At 49.6% G+C, this 22,808-nt stretch overlaps 1 protein-coding gene and 1 long non-coding RNA gene across 3 annotated transcripts; both read left to right on the forward strand.

The window, feature by feature from the left end:
- The first annotated feature begins 1,959 nt into the window (after window positions 1-1,959).
- On the forward strand, window positions 1,960-8,512 carry LOC149365638 (uncharacterized). 2 transcript variants are annotated; one of them, XM_089544891.1, is made up of 4 exons: window positions 1,960-2,144; window positions 3,394-3,514; window positions 4,483-4,617; window positions 8,033-8,512. In XM_089544891.1, exons 3-4 carry the CDS (start codon window positions 4,509-4,511, stop codon window positions 8,431-8,433), a joined length of 510 nt encoding a protein of 169 aa, XP_089401017.1. In that variant the 5' UTR covers window positions 1,960-2,144; window positions 3,394-3,514; window positions 4,483-4,508; the 3' UTR covers window positions 8,434-8,512. The 2 variants fall into 2 exon arrangements, with proteins under 2 accessions (XP_089401017.1, XP_089401009.1); XM_089544883.1 differs by having other exon boundaries at window positions 1,962-2,144; window positions 3,394-3,509.
- A 609-nt stretch (window positions 8,513-9,121) lies between these two features.
- On the forward strand, window positions 9,122-12,441 carry LOC149365639 (uncharacterized). The gene is made up of 4 exons (XR_016283040.1): window positions 9,122-9,238; window positions 9,879-10,071; window positions 11,018-11,134; window positions 11,725-12,441. It is a non-coding gene; the product is annotated as an uncharacterized LOC149365639 (long non-coding RNA).
- Window positions 12,442-22,808: the final 10,367 nt, after the last annotated feature.

The raw sequence follows: 22,808 nt of genomic DNA on the forward strand, positions 1-22,808 counted from the left end.
TACTGTGCCCTCCGATGTTATACGGGCCTGCTGGTCTTCCTGGGGCTCTCTATTCGCCATGCTGACTCATTGGTTAAAGTGAACAGACACTGGGACGGAGGGCCTGGTTTTAGTCTCGGCTGCGGTCGCCGCGTTGCGATAGGGGCGAAATGTGAGAACGGAAATGTACCATCGGGGATAAACTTGTTACACTCCACGCGGCGGGAGCCTGAGCAACGGAAAGTTTTCATTTTGGCGAGCTAAAGCACGACCGCAGTCCACGGCGTGCATGAAAGCACTTCAACTCAGCCATCAGTGCGTAATGGACGATGGGAGATGGTTATGTCCTTCTTACGTCAGTGATCAAAGGTTGTCGGACCAGCATGTTTGTTAGAAAATTGTTTCGCTGCCCGAGGGACACTTGGAAAGAATTGATGCTGGCCTTAGATCGACAGGTTGCTCGATACTAATTAATGTCAAAGCTGATACTGCTACTAAAAAAATCAAATTTTGTAAGTTGGAAACCGTCTGAAAGAGGTACGCAGCTGTGCGTCGAGAATTAATTTTCAGCGGGGATCACGGAGGCAAGGCTGAGATTAAGGTGGCTTTTAACTTAACGGTGATCGCGGAGTCCCAGCTCTTCGTTGCAGAGGACACGAGTTTGAATAAATTTAAGGTCTGATTTTTGAACGCAAATTTGTAAGCTATAAATGAACTTTTGCTGCTGGACAAACATCGGCACAAGCACAAAAAGCCTTATATTAACTATTAGTAAAAACTTGCATGGAATTGTCCTGAGCGTCCCTTTAAACTGAGACTTACTCAGGGGGACTTAGTGTTGATGACCTTGTACGGTGGAGATAAGCAAAGTTGCAGCGTAAGGGTCCAGGAAATATTTGAGCTCTCAATTGAATTTTCCGATTGCAGGTGGCCCCGAGAAAAGACTTGCGTTTCCGGTGACTACAAGGCATTCCCAGAATCCCTAGCATGAAAGCAGGTGCTCTGGTGCCGGCTGCGTCCGCTCGCTCTGAAGCGGGGAACCGGTAAGGTACCAACCCCTTCACTACAGTCAATTACAAGTCAAGAATGCAGCGGCGAATGCCCCTCGAAGAGGCCCTCCAGCCATCGGCGTCGTACAAGGCACAAGCCTTTGTCGTCAGCCTCTTTGCAACTCTTCCCCTGTATTATTCCCTCTTAGCTCGAAGAAAGAAAAAGTCGCGTCGAGTGTTCGCTGTTGGGGCTAGGGGAGCAGGGGGATTAAAGGGCGAAGTTGAAAAAAGGCTCAAAAGAAAGGATACTGTCCTGAACGTCGCCACTGGCTGACGGGTCCTTTCGGAAGGCAGTCGCCATTGCATTCTTGAGTTGTGACTCTGGGAAGAATAGCCTCTTTGCACTGCCTGGAAACAGGCGCAGGTCCTCCGAGGCAACCTTATATCCCCCGTGGCCGGATGTAAAGCTAAGCCTTCCAGCTTTTTGCAAGGCCTTAATATACTGCTCCGTCCCGAGCCGCGTCGATATTGTTGGCAGGGAGGGAGCTGATGTCTGCCCTGCACAAGCTCGCAACAAGCAAATAGAAAAAATAAACAAGGTATATACAGGTTCTGTGAATTCATATTTCGTAAAGTAGGACATAAATGGTTGCCCCTATGGTGTAATGTTATGGTACAGTACGGTGTATCGCTGTGGAAGCCTTATAGCGCTTTGTATTTTTCCAAGCATTTAAGTTTCCATACGTATTGTTTGCGCAACTTTGTTTATTCGCTGTGACGTTAGTGCAGAACACGGTCCATTTTCTGCCAGCCCACCACTTATGCGGGCTCATATAAGGGTTCAGTTGAGTAGAGTTTTATTCCTTAAAGGCCCCCCATTCAAGGGGAATTTACAATTGAGGTTTATTCCTTAAGCCCCCCCCCCCGCCCCATTCGAAGGGGATTTATTTACATAAGGGGCCGTCGAGGCTGATAAAAAAATAGTCCACGCGACGTCCCCCATAACAGTTGTGCTTTCTGAGGCTTGGCTTGTCTTTCCGCAGGGAATCCTGATCAGCATCGAGAGTCCATGCTGATGGTGGCGGCGGCCGTACACGACCTAAAACACCCCGGCCGCTCCAACTTGTCGCTTGTGGCAGGGGGTAACCATCCGCTAGCCCTGGCTTCCAACGACAAGTACGTGTGGAGATTATTTAATACAATATTTGCCGCCGCTTGCTTCTCATTTCGAAGCAGGTATAATACGTGAGCGCGGAATTGTTCTTCAGAAGCGAATTGTACTATCTTTGTAGGCTTTACTTACAGAGAGCTGCGCAGAGAGGAATTGGAAGTGGCTATTTTTGTTCAGTTTGACACCTGGCTGGGGCCACTGTCGCGGTCATGTAGCAGGGGGCCTCCTCTAGTGTATGCCGTTGGTTTGCAGGCTGAGCTAACGCGGTTAAAAGGTATTTCTGCACTCTCATACAGTAAGCGCTCAGCACTCGAGCTCTATGTAAAATCCACGAAGTGTGTGGGACGTCACTCGTTCATTTTCAGTTACCCTTTTCTCATTCTTTTCTCATACCTGCCACTGTGGCTTAGTTCATACGGCGTTCGGCTCTTGAGCCCATGGGCAGGTCATGGAAGCAAACGCCATCTCTGGCGGCTCCATTTCAATACCTCGAAACCATCGAAAAAACATCGAAACACGGACGCGGCGGCCGGGTTTCGATGGAAGCGACGGGCACAAGGCGCCCGTGTGCTGGGCGACATCAGCGCACGTTAAAGATGCCCTGACGGTCGAAATTGTTCTCGAGCATTTTCACTACTCTACCTCTTTCTCACTTTCTTCGTTGACTCCGTTTCTTGCCTTTCCTCACGGCGCGGTCGTGGTATCCATCGAGAAGGGAGACAGTGACTGCGTGCTATCCTTCCCTGAAAACCAAAAACAATTTCTTTGGGTTTGCGGCCACGTAGAAAGGGTTTATTGCGACTTAATGGCAGCGGCCCAATGGGCAGCGACTGCCTCAACGTCTCCGAGTATCATGGCTCTGCAGGTTTGTCTTCTCCAGCCGCACTGGCCTGGTTTCATCCAAGTGTGTCTGTGTATGTAAATGAAGCCAGAGGAAAGGCTGTGATGGCTTTTAACTTATAACGGTGATCGCGGAGTCGTTTTCTTTGCAGATGTCAGGAGTGTGCGTGAAATGAAGCACAAATTTAATTTCAAAGCTATAAATGAAACCTTTGCTGCTGGCGAAACATCAGCACAGCCACAAAAAGCCTTTAATTATTAGTAAAAAATTGAATGGAATTGTCCTGATTGTCCCTGTAAACTGACACTTACTCAGTGACTTAATTTCATCACCTTAAACGGCGGAGATGAGTATAGTGCCACCGTAAGGGTCCTGGAAATATTTGAGCACTCAATGGAATTTTTCGATTGCAGGTGGCCCCGAGAATAGACTTGCGTTTCCAGGGTCGACAAGGCATTCGCTGAAGCCCAAGCGTGGAAGCAGGTTCTGCGCCGCCGGTTGCGTCCGCTCGCCAGGAAACATGGACCCAGTAAGGTACCACTCCTTCACTACAGTCAGTTACAACTCAAGAATTGAGCGGCGAATGCCCCTCAAAGGGGACCCTCCTACCAATGGCGGCGTACAAGGCACAAACCTTTGTCCTCGACCTCTTTGCAACTCCCCCCCCCCCCCCCCCCCCTTTCATTCCTCCGCACCCTTAGCTCGAACAAAGAAAAAGTCGCGTGGAGTGTTCGCTGTTCAGGCTAGGGGAGCAGAGGCATTAAGGGGCGAAGTTGAAAACAGGCTGAGGACAAAGGATAGTGTCCTGAACGACGCCATTGGCTGACGGGGTCCTTTTGGAAGGCAGTCGCCATTGCATTCTCGAGTTGTGTCTGACTCGAGGAATCTAAGAAGAATTGTCTCTTGGCATTGTCTTTGGAAAAAGGCGCAGGTCTGCCGAAGCATTTTCGTCTTACCCCGTGGCCGGATGTAAACTTAAGCCTTCCTCCTTTTGCAAGGATATACGGCTCCTTCCCAAGTCGCGTCGATATTGTTAGCAGAAAGGGAGGGGATATCTGCTCTGCACGAGCTCGCAACAACCGAATAGCAAAAGTAAACAAGTTATATACTAGTTCGGTGAATTAAGACTTTGTAAAGTAGGACATAAATCGTGGTAGCCCATGTGGTATAATGGTGTGGTATATAACGGTATATCTCTGAGCACGCCTTTGAGTGCTTTGTATTTTTCTAAGCATTGAATTTTCGATATGTATTGTTTGCGCATCTTATATTTGTCGATTCGCAGTGAGATTGGTGCAAAACATGGTACAGTTTCTGTACAGCCTGTCAAACATGCGGGGCCATATAGGGGTTCAGTTCAGTTGAGTTTTATTCCTTAAATGCCCCCCATTCAAGGGGGCTTCACATAAGGGGCCGTCGAGGCTGTTAAAAAAAATAGTCCACGCAACGCCCGCCATAACAGTTGTGATGTGCTTTCTGAGGCTTGGCTTGTCTTCCCGCAGGGAATCCTGAACAACATCAGGAGTCGATGCTGATGGTGGCGGCGGACGTACACAACATAAAACACCCCGGCCGCTCCAACTTGTCGCTTGGAGCCGAGGGTGGAACCCTCCGCTGGCCCTGGCTTCCAACGACAAGTACGTGTGCAGATTATTCCATATTTGCCGCCAGCTGCTTCTCATTCCGAAGCAGCTATGGTACGTGAGTGCGGAATTCTTCTTCACAAGCGATCTCTACAATCTTTGTAGGCTTTAACGAACAGACAGCTGCGCAGAGAGGAATTGGAAGCGGCTATTTTTGTTCAGTTTGACACGTGGCTGTGGCCACTGTCGCTGTCATGTAGCAGGGGGCCTCTTTTAGTGTGTGCCGTGGGTTTACAGGCTGAGCTAATGCGGCGAAAAGGCATTTCTGCGCTCTCATAGAGTAACTGCTTGGCACTCAAGCTCTGTGTAAATCCACCAAGTGTGTGGGACGTCACTGGCACATTTCATGTTACACTTTTCCCGTTTTTTTTTTAATGTACAAAACATAATTACTCCTGGAAATTCAGTCAGCTGCCTAGTTGTGGCATTGCTGCTGCATGCCAGGAAAGCGAAGAATGAACAGCGGTAAGAGACACCTGTCGGAACTTTTGGTTCCCAGGAAAGCATATGAACAATGTGAACTGATATCTCCCTCCTCCGCCCTCCATTTAGGAGCGGTCATTGTATCTCCCTGTGCACTGCATTCGTGAACACTATAATCTACTACCTGACCTTCTCGCAGATCTGTTCTGGAGAATTGGCACTGCTCGGAAGCCTTCCGGGAGACCTTACCAGCATGATGATAGCAACATGTTCGAGAACATGCTGAGGCAAAACATACAACGAAGTAGTACAAATGATTACTTATTTAATACTTGCCACGGATATGGCACAACACAATACGCGCATGGAAGACATCAGACTGTTTCGCAAAAAGCTAAACTTGGGCGAAAAGGTATGCAATTACATCACACGTCGACAGTTCCACCTTTCACGGCAGTGTGAAACGGCAGGGATCAACCTGCTTTTCCATTAGTTTTGGCAGCCTTGAATTGTATTACCTCTTTGTTTGCATCTCATATAAACGAAGCCACAAGTCATGCAAAGCAAGAAAAACGTTGCGAAAGCGTTTTTCTTTAAATCTAGTTGCCTACCAATAGGAAATTCATAGCGTAATCATTTTATGCCTGAAAGAAATTTTGAATAGAATTAAGATTAGCGGCACTGAAGCCACAGGCCGTCGGGGATCATTGAGTTATAGGCGTTGACATTGACAACGTTTTAGACTCCGATGATTTTAATCAAAAGAAAGTGCGCGTAACTGGTTCACTGATCCCGTGGACGCACGAATCGCGCTTATATGTACGTGGGGTGGTGAGAGAGAGAGATGTGGCCGGCTTGCGTTAGCGCTGGCAACATTGTGGCAGACACGCGGCACTACAGGAATTGGCCGCAGCTTTCATTGGGTGAGCAAACTCTCGCGATCAACAATTAACTTCCACCTTCCAAGGTGGCAGGGAGGGGGCGCTACCTATCCAGTGTCCGGAACGCACTCAACGTTACAGACGTCAAGCCGCGTACAGCTGCTGCCCGATACCCTTCTAAGGTTCAAGCCGCCGCGGTGGCTCAGTGGCTATGGTGCTCGGCTGCTGTCCCGAAAGACGCGGGTTCGATCCCGGGCGCGGCGGTTGAATTTCTTTGGAGGAGAAATTCGAGGCCCGTGTACTGTGCGATGTCAGTGCACGTTAAAGAACCCCAGGTGGTCGAAATTTCCGGAGCTCTCCACTACGGCGTCTCTCATAGCCTTAGTCGCTTTGGGACGTTAAACCCCATAAGCCAACCAACCTAGAAGGTTCAGCAGCAGTTAAACCGCAGCTAATCTTTAACCCACTGGGAACCGTCAGGCGCCATCCATTCCTCACGGACACAGCCGGTAGGTGAAATACGCTTGAGTTTATTCTTAGAGGCGGCAGTGAGGACGCCGATGTGAAAGCTACGCGTTTGGACGGACGCCTCCCACACCAGTGTGGTCTTCAAAGGGTGTGCCCGCAGCATTCCAGAGGGAGCCGTCGCCTCACGCTCAGTTATTTGTTCGTAGTCGTCCAAAGGTCGACTGAGTTATTTATTGGGGCCTATACACACGCTAACCCATTTCTGCAGTCGTGTTTCTTTTCACTTGGAAGTCCTGAGCGGGTCACTGCCGAGGAAGGAATGCGTCCCTCGTCTTGGCGACAGTTGCAGAGCATGCGACGGAACTTGTATTGCCGCCAAAAGATTGGTGCATGCATATTTTCTACGACAGTGCCGCATTACTGCTGGGTGGCGCACACGTCGCATGAGAGCCGCGACAATATATATATGTCAATGGACGATGCTAACAGAGTGCGCGCTGTGGCTCGTGGGGCATGCGCTCTTGCCAGGCTCTTGCCGCTCAAGCCATGACGTCAGGAGCATCAGAACGTGTGCGCCAATGAGAGAGTGTCGCGTGTCAGTGGCTTCAGACGCACTTTGGGAGGGAACGGGCGGTTTAAGAAGACTCGCTGTGGAAAGCTGGCCGCGCTCCATTATCTTTCGGGTGCGGGTTCGCTCGCAGTTACTAGCAGTGCGGAAGCGTTATTGGGGGTAGACGGGAGTCAGCGTCAGTGTGACAACTGGCGAATCCTACGATAAGCGGCAGCCCGATGTGAGTATACCTGCCGCTGTGGCTTAGTTCATACGGCGTTCGGCTTTTAAGCCCATGGTCAGGTCACGGTAGCGAACGCCAGATCTGGCGGCTGCATTTCGATAGCTCGGAACCATCGAAAAAACATCGAAACACGGCCGCGTCGGTCGGGTTTCGATGGAAGCGACGTGCAGAAGGCGCCCATGTGCTGGGCGATATCAGCGCACGTTAAAGATGCCCTGATGGTCGAAATTGTTCTCCAGAATTTTCACTACCTCTTTTTCTCTTTCCTCGTTGACTGTTTCTTGCCTTTCGTCACGGCGCGGTTGTGGTATCCATCGAGAAGGGAGACAGTGACTGCTTGCTATTCTTCCCTGAAAACCAAAAATAATTTCTTTCGGTTTGCGACCACGTGGGAAGGGTTCACTGCCACTTAATGGGCAGCGGCTGCCTCAACTTCTCCGAGTAGCATGGCTCTCCAGGTTTGTCTTTTCCAGCCGCACTGCCCTGGTTTCATCCAAGTGTGTCTATGTAAATGAAGCCGGAGGAAAGGCTGTGATGGCTTTTAACTTATAACGGTGATCGCGGAATCGTTTTCTTTGCAGATGTCAGGAGTCTGCGTGAAACGAAGAACAGATTTAATTTCAAAGCTATAAATGAAACCTTTGCTGCTGGCGAAACATCAGCACAGCCACAAAAAGCCTTGAATTATTAGTGATAAATTGAATGGAATTGTCCTGATTGTCCCTGTAAACTGACACTTACTCAGTGACTTAATTTCATCACCTTAAACGGCGGAGATGAGCATAGTGGCACCGTAAGGGTCCTGGAAATATTTGAGCACTCAATGGAATTTTTCGATTGCAGGTGGCCCCGAGAATAGACTTGCGTTTCCAGGGTCGACAAGGCATTCGCTGAAGCCCAAGCGTGAAAGCAGGTGCTCCACCGCCGGTTGCGTCCGCTCGCCAGGAAACATGGACCCAGTAAGGTACCACTCCTTCACTACAGTCAGTTACAACTCAAGAATTGAGCGGCGAATGCCCCTCAAAGGGGACCCTCCTACCAATGGCGGCGTACAAGGCACAAACCTTTGTCCTCGACCTCTTTGCAACTTCGACCTCCTTCATTCCTCCGCACTCTTAGCCCGAACAAAGAAAATGTCGCGTCAAGTGTTCGCTGTTGAGGCTAGGGGAGGAGTGGGGTTAAGGGGCGAAGTTGAAAAGAGGCTGAGGACAAAGGACCCTGTCCTGAACGACGCCATTGGCTGATGGGCACCTTTTGGAAGGCAGTCGCCATTGCATTTTTTAGTTGTAACTGACTCTAGGGATCTAGGAAGAATTGCCTCTTTGCATTGTCTTTGGAAAAAGGCGCAGGTCTGCCAAAGCATTTTCATCTTACCCCGCGGCCGGATGTAAACCTAAGCCTTCCTGCTTTTTGCAAAGATATACGGCTCCTTCCCGAGTCGCGTCGGTATTGTTGGCAGAAAGGGAGGGGATATCTCTCTGCAGGAGCTGGCAACAAGCGAATAGCAAAAGTAAAGTTATATACAGGTTCGGTGAATTAAGACTTTGTAAAGTAGGACATAAATCGTGGTAGCCCATGTGGTATAATGGTATGGTATAGAACTGTTTGTGTCTGTGCACGCCTTTGAGTGCTTTGTATTTTTCTAAGTATTTAACTTTCGATATGTATTGTTTGCGTATCTTATATTTGTCGATTCGCAGTGACGTTAGTGCAAGACATGGCCGAGTTTCTATACAGACTGTCAAACATGCGGGGCCATATAGGGGTTCAGTTGCGTTGAGTTTTATTCCTTAAATGCCCCCCATTCTAGGCGGCTTCTCATAAGGGGCTGTCGAGGCTGTTAAAAAAATAGTCCACGCAACGTCCGCCATAACAGTTGTGATGTGCTTTCTGAGGCTTGGCTTGTGTTCCCGCAGGGAATCCTGAACAACATCAGAAGTCGATGCTGATGGTGGTGGCGGACGTACACGACCTGAAACACCGCGGCCGCTCCAACTTGTCGCTTGGAGCCGAGGGTAACCATCCGCTGGCCCTCGCTTCCAAGGACAAGTACGTGTGCATATTATTCCATGCAATGTTTCCCGCCAGCTGTTTCTCATTCCGAAGCAGCTGTAGTACATGAGTGCGGAATTGTTGTTCAAAAGCGAACTCTGCAATCTTTGTAGGTTTCAGCTCGGAGAGCTGCGCAGAGAGGAATTGGAAGTGGCTGTTTTTGTTCAATTTGACACCTGGCTGGGGCCCATGCCGCGGTCATGTAGCACGAGGACTCTTTTAGTGTACGCCGCTGGTTTTCAGGCTAAGCTAACGCGGTGTGAAAAGGCATTTCTGCACTCTCATAGAGTAACTGCTGGGCACTCGAGCTCTGTGTAAATCCACCTGGCGTGTGAGACGTCACTGGCACATTTTCAGTTGCACTTTTCTCCTTCTGTTTATGTACAAAACATAATTACTGTTGGAAACCCAGTTAGCTGCCTAATTAAGGTATTGATGCTGCATGCCGGGAGACCGGGAGAGCGAAGTATGAACAGCGGTGAGGGGACACCTGTCGTAACTTTTTCTGCACAGAAAATCATATGAACAATTTGAACTGATTGTGCCTCTCCTCCGCCCTCCCTTTAGTTACGGTCATTGTGGCTCCCTGTGCACTGTATTCATGAACACTAAAGCTACTTACCTGACCTTCTCGCAGATCTGTTGCGGAGAATTGGCACCGCTCGGAACCCTTCAAGGAGACCTTACCAGCACGACGACAGCAACCTCTTCAAGAACATGCTGAGGCAAACATACGACGAAGCAATGCAAATGATTACTGATTTAATGCTTGCCACGGATATGGCACAACACAGTGAGCACATGGAAGACATCAGAGTGTTTCACTAACGGTAAGCTTGGTCGAAAATGTATGAAATTACATCACACGTCGACACTTCTACCTTTCACGGGAGTGTGAAACGGCAGGGCTCAACCTGCTTTGCCATATTGTTCTGGCAGGCTTGAATTGTGTTTTACCTCTATGGCTGCATCTCATATGAAGGAAGATATAAGTCAGAGAAACAATGGTAAACGTTGGGAAACTGTTTTAAAAAAAATTTAGTTGTTGGTCTATAGCAGATTAGTAGCGTAATAATTTTATGCATGAAAGAAAATTTGGTTGGAAAGTAGACCAAAGAACAACCACATGCCCCACTGGAATCCGAACCCTCGACCTCCGTATTCGCGTCGTGCTCTACCAACTCTGCTACAGCGGCGGTGGTGCAATCTTTTAATTTCGCGAGTATTTACGTTTTGCGTTAGCTAACCTTGAGAGCATTCACCGGTGGCACTTTCGTCCTTAACGATGCACACTGAACATCCCATACTATCGCTAGTGCCGCGTGGAACGTGATGGAGCGGTAAAAATGGCCGCTGTGTGAGGGAACTGTTTTGCTACATAAATGGCATCAAGACTGCCAGAACCGACGCGCTCCGTAAGCTGTTGAGTTTATGGACTTTATGGCACATAGGCAGCTAAGGCCATCAAGCGCCAAGATCATAGAAGGGAAAAAGACGGACTCTGCGGGATATGAACTACGCGAAGGGTCACGGAAACCAAAGAAAGCATAAGGACATGTTTCGAACTTTCCTTAATTCGTAATGTTAATGATAGGAAATCGATAAATCAATTTTATGACTGAAAAGCGATTGATTATCGAGTAGAACAAAAACAACCGCATGGAGCCGGTGGGACCAGAACCCACGACCATCGTGTGTCGCGTCCAGTGTTCTACCAACTCAAAATTTTTGGTTCCTGGCCTTCATGCAGACTGTCGTTTGCCGCTCTCTTCGCAGGACACTCTGACCGTGCAAATAATGCTGCTTAAATGCGCCGACGTCTCGAACCCGGCCAGAAAGCAGGAACTCGGCGTCAAGTGGGCGGAAAGAATCTGTGAGGAGTTCTGGAATCAGGTGCGTGTTCTTGCTCTTCTTCTAACCTCGTGGCTGTCCTTTTCATTCGACAAAAAATTAAAAAAAATGGCTAAGCTAACCACGCATCCCAACGAACCGCCCGGCGCATCGCTACATCGCTCGTGCCGTGCATGTTAAGAGCCAAGTATCTTTTAACGGTAGAAATAACTAGAAGGATAAGAACGGGGTGGAGCTCATATGGCAGGTTCTCTCAGGTCATGAATGGCAGTTTACCAATATCCCTCAAGAGATAAGTATACAACAGCTGTATCTTACCGGTACTCACCTATGGGGCAGAAACGTGGAGGCTAACAAAGAGTATTCAGCATTTTGAAGGACGGAAGCAGGATCGCATCAGCGACGGACTTAAAATAATAGCACTCGTACCGAGACGACCGACCGTTTACTCGCTACACAAGATGCCCTGTGCCGCTGCTCAAGTACACCCTTAAGGCCGACACTGGTCGGTACTATTGCAGAGATGCTGTGTTCATGCGCATCCTTCATAATGCTATATTATTGATCGTTCACGACTCAAGAAGGCCAAAAATGTATTGCCTAACCATTTTCATTCTTCTCCACATCCGCAGATTACCTCAGTCTTCGTCACCTAATGCTCAACATCGAAAAGAACACTGTAAGGTGATAGCGCCACCCGGCGTCGATTGTGAGGCAGAAGACAAAGCACGAGGAGCGCGTGCGGAGGGGTACGCCGGGACAGGTAGAAGAGGATTACGTGGGAGAGAAGAGAAGAGCGCGGTGGGCGACGGACGTGGACGAGTTCTGTTGGCTCCCCGAGTTCCGGGCTTGGGCCTCAGCCGCAGACGTCCGGGCCACCAGACCCGGACATCCGTCGTCGAAAGCCTCAACCACCAGGCCCAGGCGCCACTCTTCTCCGTCCATCCGTCAGCTGCTCCACACAGGCCGCCTCTGGTGCCTACGTGGCGTACCCGGGCTACCAGACCTGGGAACCGTGGGCTGGGAGCCCACAGACGCTGACGCTGCGGTGGCGTTGAAGGCCAACGTGGGAAACGCCGGCAACAGTGCATCGACACTGGAACGCCCAGACTGCCTGACTGCCCGACACCCAGCCAGTCGTCCCCGCTTGATGCTCGTATGAGAGACTAGTGTGCCTTTCCTTTTTGACTTTTTTTCCTGTATTTTTCGCGAGGATTTTGTTCAGTTCTCCCGTGTGTTTTTTCCGTGTGTTGTTGAGTTGCTCTCTTGTCTCTTTCCTTTTTTCACGCCCATACCGAAATTGGTTTCCTTTCCTATAAAAGCCGCCTCGTTTTTTGCTTATACCTTTATTTAGTGTATGTGTAAATTCAACCTGCAATCTTCCACATCCTCACGAACACCATATTCTGGCAAAGAAAACTCAACGAAGTTCAAGGACATCAACGAGCAGACAATGAAGCGCATGTTCAGTGCATGTTTGTTAGAGAGGTTTCAAAAATCTCTCACCCTGAGTTGCAGCTTGTCAACTTTGAAGTGCCATGGACTTTGCATGAAGAAGCCAGCGTCTAGTTATTGATTGTTTGCTTCATTGAGGAAGGTTTCAAAACCCTTCCACACATGTATTTTTTCGTGCGTGTTTTCCTTCAGTTCATATCTAAATACACTCTCTGTAGTACATACTGTATGTGTGAAAAAAAGTGTTGTGTGAAGTGTTAGCAGATTGAAGGACAAAGCCTTTTCTACCAATTTCATTCCGTTACTTCTCGACCACTCCCCAGCAGCTACTTGTTCGACGCGGCAGTGGCGGTGCTGGACCCTCACTTCGTCATCGAACGCCATCGATTAGGACGACAGCGGATTAAGCTCACAAGCGAATCAATGGAAAGCTTCGTCACAGAGTTTCTAGAGCTGTCCTCGAAGTGCGACTTTGGTTTCAAGGCTGACGATTTCATCCGCGGTCAAGACGCGTCGAAAACAAGAGCAACGTTGTACAAACAGACGACCTTTGATTAAAGTTTCTACCTCCCCCTTGAACGAGCCTTGACTAATGCAAGAAGTCCCTCAGCGTCTCACGTCCTCGGAGCAGACCAACAGCGACAATTCTAGAGCGGCCATGCACGTCCCTCGGATGTGCAGAAGATTGCTACCACGCTTTGGCAGATTGCAAGGCCACTTGTAGTGCCTGCGTGGCAGGGAACATTAAATGCAAGTAGTGTGTCTAAATGGGCGAGGAGTTTCTGTTCAGTATGAGTCTAAAATCCTTGTATCCTGTGTCACCTGCTAAGATTTGTAATGTAGTTTCTTTGAAATTATGTTTAGTTTGTATTTGTGTGTACTGTAACTATTTTCAAGCTGGAGGGAGATGTATCTATCGAGCATGCCATAAAGCCATACGTCTGCTCCTCACATTGTCGCTGGTGGCCATGCGACGGCGCGATACATCAGAACAAAGCGGATTTCCACATGCTGTGCCGGCCAGTGCTGTTCGGTTACTCATTATCCTTCCGACTTTATTGCAAGGCATAGCCACCGGTATTCACCGAATAGCCATACCTTGGTGCCACTACCGCGGCACCAAATTTGCGCGTTACCAAGGTCACCACGCCTGGCTTGCGGACGCTGACGTCGACGCTGTAAAACCTAAATACCCGAGTCGAGGCAACGCCCTCAAATAATGTGCGGTCATTAAACTAGGATCACTGTGTAAAGGAGCAGCGAACATTTTTCCCAGAGAGCAACGCAGCCGCTTATTACAAACCAACGCCCATGGCGACACCATGTGCGCCCAAGAATATCCGTTTTATACGCGCGTAGTTGCACGAATATATGTCCACACTACGCCCTGTTCCAGCACCAGACAATGGCGAGCTGTTTGTGCAAGTCGTCGTATGGGAGGCAGGAGGGTTGGACCCTCCACCGTAAGCGTTGCAGCCCAGGTTGGCCATTTCGTTTCTGAGAGGGAGGCGGTAACTCTATGATATACACGCCGTTAAGACGTGCGTCCGAAAGTCGGCGGTGGAACGAACGCACGCGGCCATGCGGTGCAGGTTTGGCGTGCACCGTATGGCGGACCGCCATACTCTGGACAACTTTCTGTGTCGCAGCAGAAGATATGAGGAAAGGGCAACTCCCTAACCGTGTAAGCTCCTCGTGCGCGTGCGAGACAGCCGAAAACAAACGGGTTAACGCAAGTACCCTGACTCGTATTTGTGGCCTAACACGCCGCTGCTGCTGTCACGCAGACGCTGTCCCCGAGCTTAGGGTCCAGCTCAAAGGATCCTACGCCACGAGTATTGGCAGGTCGAGCCGCTGCGCCGAAGACTGCGGTGCGGAGAGGTAGTGGTAGTACGTATACCTCTATCGACATTCCCAGTCTAGGTCCGCCACTTCACGATGTGCAGAGGCTTTGAGACTACCATCATCCCCGGCCTTTGCTCGTTCGTGTGTGGCATGTATGTACGTCCCCAGCTTACGACAGCGGGAAACTGTTCTTGGAACCCTGTGGACGGCTGTCAGTATGCTACTAAGTACAGAGCCCTCCATTAACGGCCGCAGTGTCAGGGGCCTCTCCCGGTTTGTGCGAACCAGAAAGTGGTTCCCCTTTGGCCGGTGCAAGTCGGAACACGGGAAGGCAAGATGCAGAGCTTATTTTTTATTGGCGTTAGCTAGCAAGGCCGCCTGCCAAGTTTACACCATATAAATGTGTCCGAACAGATACGGGAAAGAGTGCGTGTGGTGTGGTGGCTACGCCACAACGCACCACGCCACCTGGGGCTGTAAAAAAAACCCTTTATTACCATATTACCAAAGATAAATAGCCGTAGTCTAGAGCAGTGGGAGGCCCCCCTGACCGACTCCGACCCTAGCACACAGCTTATGCTGGTGACGAGGTCCAAAGCAGCGGCGGAGGCCAACGGGATCCTGGAATAGGGAAGATCGACCACTGATGCTCCACATCTATCTATCCCCCACCTCCTACTCCCTAACTCTTCCTTTACTTCAAGCGTCCGTTCCATTGGTATTGGCCGCCGCGGTGGCTCAGTGGTTGTGGTGCTCGGCTGCTGACCCGAAAGACGCGGGTTCGATCCCGGCCGCGGCGGTTGAATTTCTTTGGAGGAGGAATTCTCGAGGCCCGTGTGCTGTGCGATGTCAGTGCACGTTAAAGAACCCCAGGTGGTCGAAATTTCCGGAGCCCTCCACTACGGCGTCTCTCATAGCCTGAGTCGCTTTGGGACGTTAAACACCATAAACCAAACCAAACCAAACCATTGGTTTTGCAGCGTAAAGGGCGACTAGGGTGTCCACTGCGGGCTACAACGGACAAGGGCGATGGCGACGCCGCGCGCAGAAACGGACACCAAAGAGCAGCGCTCTAAAAAACTCGACATCAAGTTTCGAAGCGAAAAGTTTCACTACGAGGGTCGGAGACGAGGTTCGCGTATGCCGGGTTCTGCAAAAGCCATGTTCTGCGCATGCGCGAAACCGAGTGGTCACGCGCAGCGCAGGTGGCCGCCGACTCTGTAATAAAAAAAAAAGAATGAAAATAGGCGCAGGAACGAAAAAAACAGAAAATATCACAACTAAAAAAATAGACAAACTGCGCCAGGAAACTCGTATATCGGTGGACACCCAAACCTCGCCGTAAGGGAAGGAAAATGAAAAGAAAATTGGTTTAAAGGAAAGGAAACGACGCCTGTCTTTCTCATATCTCGGTAGATACCCGAACCGTGCCGTAAGGGCCTTAAGGAAAAATTACGCGGAACTTTACCGGCTAAAGTGATGAAAGGCGAAAGCCTGAGCGCTGCATTCTGCCACGCTATTGTTCACTTCACATTCTGTTGGTGCATTAATTAACTGCCAATCAATGGCGCCTAATCCTTGCCTTTAGGAGTGGAATGCGACAGCGTGTTGTAGCGCTGTGGGGGAGTCCACGGAACGCCACCACCCGTTCGGCGCGATGCGTTGCCCTTTGAACGCAATGCTTTTTGAGGAAAGGAAATTGCGCTGTAATTCTCTGTAATCTCGGTGGACACCTGAACCGCACCCTACAGGAAGGGAGGAAGTGGAGTGCAAGAGGAGAAAGAGAAGCCGTAACGAAGAAAAGGAAAATTGTATTTGAGGAAAGGAAATTATGCAGTAACTGTCTCACGCCATTATTTAGAGGACAACAACAACAACAATAACTGTCTCACATATCACAGTGGACACCAGTCGAAAATTGTATTTGAGGAAAGGAAATTTCGCAGTAACTGTCACATATTTCGGTAGACACCCGTCAGAATTCGCGCGCAGTGACGTCACGACCATTTCGACCAATATGAAACGCGGACTATTTGCTAACATGTCTTGGTCACGACAGTATGAGCCATTACAGGCTTTCGCCTTAAAACTGGCGTCGTCGCTTCGGCGGACGCGGTTGTTGAGACGCGCGTCTATTCTTGCACTCTTTCCTGTCATATTTTCAACTGTCCACGGTCTGCACGTGGCAGCGATTGTGGCTCACCTCGAGCCAGTGGGCAGGCCCGTGCACTTTCCTTTTCATCCGTCCTTCAGTCGCAACAGCTCGCCGAAGCGAGGACAGATACACCCTCTAAAAGCTCGTCTTTTAAGCATGAAATGCTTTTAGCTCCCGTTGTCGGCAGTGTGGTGACGTCACGCCGAGACCGAGAGCCATCATCCGGGCACTGAAATCCACTCATCCGGGCACTGAATTCCAGTCATCCGGGCACTGAATTCCAGTCATCCGGGCACTGAAATCCACTCATCCGGGCACTGAATTCCAGTCATCCGGGCACTGAAATCCACTCATCCGGGCACGGAATTCCAGTCATCCGGGCTCTGAAACGAGAATATCCGGGCACCGTACGAGACTTAACGAGATTTAACGAGACTCTCTAAGCCCTCCTACGCGACCGGCATGCAAGCGCCGGTTGGTCTCCAAATGAGACAAAAAATAACTGCTGCCAGTGCCTTCTCAATGTTTATCAAAATATCAGTGGAGCTGTGGGTTTGATAATGCACGGAATTATAATTTCCGTTTTCTAATAACGCGTGCAAAAAGCACATAAATGCCACGTTACACTTCGTTGTCATACGTGATCCGGGGGAGAAGCGCTGCGTTCAAAGGGCAAGGCATCGCGCCGAACGGGTGGTGGCGTTCCTCCCTTCTTTTACGGTGCGGTTCGGGTGTCCACCGAGATGGCAGAGAATTACTGCGCCATTTCCTTTCCTCAAAAAACCTTGCGTTCAAATGGCAAGGCATTGCGCTGAACGGGTGGTGGCGTTCCTCCCTTCCTGTACGGTGCGGTTCGGGTGTCCACCGAGATGACATTAGGCCCGTAAACATTTCATGCTTACTCTACTCTCGCTTACGGGAGCGGTAGAGATTTTTTTAAAATGTTTTCCTCCTCCTCCTCCTCCTCCTCCTCCTCTTCGCAACTAGCGAAAGGCGTCCGAGTACTGAGTGATGTTAGCGCTCTGCGTGATGTCAGTGCAGGCTAGAGATCCCCGGGTGGCCGAAATTATTCCGGAGCCCTCCACTACTTAAAACAGTGCGCAGGGACAGGACACAGTCGAGAAACACACATACACAGCACTGTTTGTAAGTTAAGTTGCACTGTTTTAAGTTGAAAAATGAACCAACTGGCCCCGCTACTTCCCATGACCCTCCACTACGGCACCTCTTTCCCCCTTTCTTCTTTCACTCCAAGTTATCTCCTTTCCGTCGCGGCGCGTTGGAGGTTTTCATTGAAAAGTGAGAGCTTAACTGCGTCTTTCATTTGCTGAAAACTAGTTTTCATTTTGAAGGCCCATAAATATGTAGCGGAATTCTCGTAGCCTTCATCGTGACGACACTGCATGATTTTTTGCTTGATGGCGCAAATAAATGATAAAAAAATTTCAGGACACGTTTTTGTTTCCGGCGACAAACGAAATGCTCAACGTTAAAGCGGATGCTTGGTTGAGTCGGTAAAATGTCGTACCAACTCGCCCAAGCATCCGCTTGAACGCCTTACATTCATCGTTTCGCACACAGGCTGAAAAAGATTGGTAAACGCGCAAAAGTTAGGGTTGTCTTCTAGGGCTTCCGATAAGCTAGGCAAGATATGTAAGAAATTTAACTTACAATACGTCACACAAGAATGTACCACTAATCACGAGAACCGTTTCGTGGCTTGCCAAGAACGTGTCTATGTCATTCCACTTTCCTGCCCAAGCAATATTGCGGGCATCGCAATATTGCTTGCGCAGCAATATGTGGCAAGCAATATGTTGGCCAGACGGGCAGACGCCTAAACCAACGGCTCAATGAACACATCGTGCATAACATCGTGAAAGGACATCTAGGCATTCATTGCAGAGATTGTGAGAGCGGAAATTGTCAGTCGCCGAGAAAACCAAGGTCATAAGTAAACACAAAAATCAGCTAACGCGTGAAATCATTGAAGCCAAACAAATCACCCACTCAGCAGAATCTTGCGTCAAGCCCTGCTTTGTCACTTTCCTCTAAAGAATCGTATTTTTTAACTACATGTAGGTGGTATAGCGTTTGGCGCCATAAATGTCATGATTGAGTGTGTATGACTGAGTGTGTTGTTTTTCTTTGATTGGTGGCCACCCATTTATTTTCACTGTCTAAGCAATAAAAATTCCAGCTACAAGTCAGCGCCAGTCTATGTGTCTTCCTTCTGCCCTCGTCCAAGTTCGCGCTGTTATTTAGAAAAAAGCTCAACGATCACGCACAGAGAACGGTGCTCGGACAAGTCAGCAAAAAATTCAGACCGTATCTTTTCAGCCGATTTAGCTTCGTGCGAATTTTGATTCTAAAGTTTAAAAAAGAACTTTAAAGAATATTTATGGCTGTAGTTCACAGGACATCTAGTGCGACGGAAAGATGACTTAGTGCGTTGACTGCCGCGTTTTCGAACGCCGTGTTCACGTGACCAAGCTGCGCGTTTTCTAAAGTAAGCGTCCTTGGGCTTGAAGGTCGCGTTTTCGAACGCCGAGCATGAGCGCCGCGTCCGCGACGACGCCAGCACCCTGCGTCTCCGAGGCTGGGCCGGAACGCTCTTGGCACAGTCTCCGGAGCTCGCGGGGCCGCAGGCCAGCAGTGCTGCTGTTCTCCTCTCGAAGAAGGGTTTCGCCTGATTTGCGTCCGCTCTTTTCTTGACGAAGCCCTCTGCCCGACCTATTGCTGGTCTCCTCTTGACGAATCCCAAGCCCGGTTAGCTGCTTAAAGCCATCTGCTTCCGTCTTGTCGTGAGTACTCGAAACATTTTTTTGTACGGGGGCTGCTTCCGCTTGTCGAGTTCTGGATCAGCGTGCCTTCGTCGACGGTCACTTTGCCCCGCGCATTGCACCTCCTTCTTGTTTGGCTGCGAGGCAAGGAACTGCTTACATTACAAATAGTGGATGAGTTTCACAACGTTCGGTGCCGGGTATTTCACCGACATCCGAGGGTCCCGGCTTTCGGGGCTCTTGGCCCAGTGGGCGTAGCTCGTGAGCGTGCGGCCTCCAGGTGGATGGCTACCGCGGCGTAGATGATGATCCGCCTGAAGCGCAACTCGACAGAGCATACTACCAACGTGGCAGCCAGCGAGCGCTGCGTTAAATTTTGTGGTTTTGCGCCGGATGCGCAGATCAAGCTCTGCGAAAGCATTAACGTGTGAGCCCGGATTTATGATATCAAAGATATGCCAGGGTAACTAAGCTGTCGCATTGGAAGGTAAAGCGGACGGTGATATTCCGTGACTGAAGGGATAATTCCTTTCCTAAGTCCCGAAACACGTTGGAGTTTATATTTGAAATTCGAAAGCGACTGAGTGAAGCCCAAAAGCTATGAGGAACGCCACAGTTGAGGGCTCCGGAAATTTCGACCAGCTGGGGTTCTTTAATGTGCACTGATATCATACAGTACACGGGCCTCCAGAATTTCACCTCCATCGAAATCCGGCCACCGCGGCCGGGATCGAACCCGCGTGTTTAGGGCCAGCAGTCGAGCGCCAGAACCACTGAGCCACAGGTGTGGCCGTCAACTTAATGAAAGGCGTTGAAAAGAAAATTGCGGTAATTAGTCATCGAACCTCTGACCCTTCGATTTTGAATGGAAAACGGGACGGGGAAACGCGCAGACCCTCTCGTACAGCTCGTGTTAACAGGGCTTTGTACAGGCCTGGGTGTTCCATGTGACTTTGCACAATTGAAAAAAAAAAAAAAAACTTTCTGAGTTGACCCAGGGAGCCAGTTATGCGCACATCTTTTCCTTAAAATGTTTACAGCGTAAAACGCCATCGCCAACGCCAATAAACCCAATGAACGCCGACGTCCTATGGCTTCCGCGTCGCGTTCCTGGCACAGGGTTGTCAATGTCAACGCATGCAGTGCACACCTGTCACTACGCCACGTAGGCACGATTGAGGCGTCCACTGTTCCAAGAGGCAGAGTAAGGGGGAGCTTTCCAAACTCCCGCTCCATTGGTTTAGCAGCTTAAAGGGCGTCTAAGGTCTCCACTGCTGAAGGGGTATCTGTAACAACTGGCGTCGTCGCTTCGGCGGACGCGGTTGTTGTGACGCGCGTGTGTTCTTTTAAAAATCTTTCCTGTCACATCTTTTACTCTCCTCTATCTGCACGTGGCATTGATTGTGGCTCAGCTCGAGCCAGTGGGCAGGCCCGTGCACTTTCCTTTTCATCCTTCCTTCAGTCGCAACAGCAAAAAAATTACCGACGATTACGTTACTTCCTAATGCGAAATTTGAGCGCAGCAAAAAAGCTGTTTCACCTTTTCGATAGATTGAGGCAAAGAAATCGAGCAACACATGTATGCGCTATCACAGAATTTTTTTTTTATTTTTCACACGTATTCCTTTAACAAAGACTCCACTAACAGTTCTTGACAGTCATGAAGGAAGCTTTGTGGTCGGAGAAATAGACTGATATATGTTCGACTTGGTACAGCAATGCTTGATTCTCAAAGACGAGATCTATACAAGTGCCTCGCGAGGTTGTCACAGCCGTGGGACGCGTTACGAGCGAGAGGAACGGGATGTTCTCCCGCATAAGTGTTAGGAAATTGCTGTTTGTCTTTATGTCAACATTAAAGTCCCCCACTACTAACATCGGTGTGGATCGATGGACGGTTAATGCGAGTTGCAGGAAGTGCACGACGTCTTTCGTGAGTGCGGCAGGGGCGAAGTAGGCAGCTACTACCAGCAAGCCGTTGGGCAACTTTGCGGCGCACAGATCGCCAACTTCATGTGACGTGCCAAACATTTCGACTGGTATTGCAGAGAGACCTGTGCGCAAGTAGATAGCGACTCCCGCCGCTCTGTTGTGGTCTCTGCGAGCACCACAGCAGTATAGGAAATCTATGATTTCGAGAGGCTCTTCGGGATCCATCCAGGTTTCAGCAAAGCAAAGTACAGAGGAATGGCGCAGAATGTGATCGTGGTGTACGTCCTTGGCATGTGCGGCAAGGGAGCGTACGTTAAGAATGTGGTTGTGAATGATGAATCAAGTGCTGCCAGTGAATGACGCGTCCATTGGCTGTCTGCGTGTGTTACTGATGTGTGGTTAACATGTTAAGCTTCGCCTGTAAGAGTGGAACGCGACAGCGTCTTGCAACGCTGCCAGGAGTCCACAGAACGCCATCGCCAATTCGGCTGTACGCCTTGCTGGACGGTAAATGTATTTTTTTTTTGAGGAAAGCAAATGTATCTCTCTCGCATATCTGGGTGGACACCTGCACCTCGCCGAAAGGGGGAAGATGGGAGTGAACGAAGACGCCTTATTAGCTAGATGCGCCTTTGTTCATTCCAAACCATTCAGCTGGCATTACGGAGTGGCTAGCGTGCTCGTATCGCACTCCGGAGACCCTGGTTCGATTCCCCAACTCGACCAATTTCGTTCTCGGTTTTATTGATTTATGCGGTCTAACTAGAAAGGTTAATTAGGCTATTTCATATTTATATTATTGTATTTCTATCCATCGTGTTCTGTCATTAACCTGTCAATTGTTGGAACTGTCTAGGATGTTCGACACAACGTATATGAAACGAGCAACGTCTTACTGAGTGGGGAAGTGCGTGGTGGTGGAGGGAACGTTGCTTCGTACTTATGTTTTTTTCAGCAGCGTCTGCTTCCGCGGACGCCGTTGTCGCTGCGGCGCGCGTCTTTCTTTTCTTTTCTTCTGACCTCTTCATTCTCCTCTATATTAATTAGGCTAATTGATTAATTAAGCAATTACCTAAACTCAGTCCAACTTAGTTGCAGCATCACTATACGATCCCTTTGATTGGTTGCATGGTTACTAGCCAAAGTACAATTGGCCCCATTTGAAATTCGCGAACTGTGACGTCACGAGCATTTCGACCAATTGAAAAGCGTGACATTGGGGGCGGAGCTGGTTACGAGGCCGACGCCGACGCCGACGCCGACGCGAAACCCAGGAACGGACGCCAAAGAGCTGCGCTCTAAAACAGCCACTGCTGGTTACGAGGGACAACTGTGATGGCGACGCCGCGAAACGCAGAAACGGGCGCCAGCGAGCATCGCTCTAAAAGCTTGGCTTCTTCTTAGCAAAGTTTTCCTCTTCCTTCTCTTCGAAGAAGGGGAAAGGCGTCAGAGCACTAAATGATGTCAGTACGGTGCGTGATATATTTGGAGGAAGTAGAGATCCCCAGGTGGCCGAAATTATTCCGGAGCCCTCCACTACGGCACC

This window comes from Amblyomma mixtum, chromosome 1 (assembly GCF_055824585.1).
Source record: "Amblyomma mixtum isolate Tamu chromosome 1, ASM5582458v1, whole genome shotgun sequence".
Taxonomy (NCBI): Eukaryota; Metazoa; Arthropoda; class Arachnida; order Ixodida; family Ixodidae; genus Amblyomma; species Amblyomma mixtum.

What these genes read in the sequence shown, in the direction of transcription:
- LOC149365638 (XM_089544891.1), top strand. Translation starts at nt 4,509, where the DNA reads ATGCTGATGGTGGCGGCGGACGTACACAACATAAAACACCCCGGCCGC. An exon ending in GCCCTGGCTTCCAACGACAA is followed by an intron (nt 4,618 to 8,032) that starts GTACGTGTGCAG and finishes TTTCGATTGCAG; the next exon opens with GTGGCCCCGAGAATAGACTT.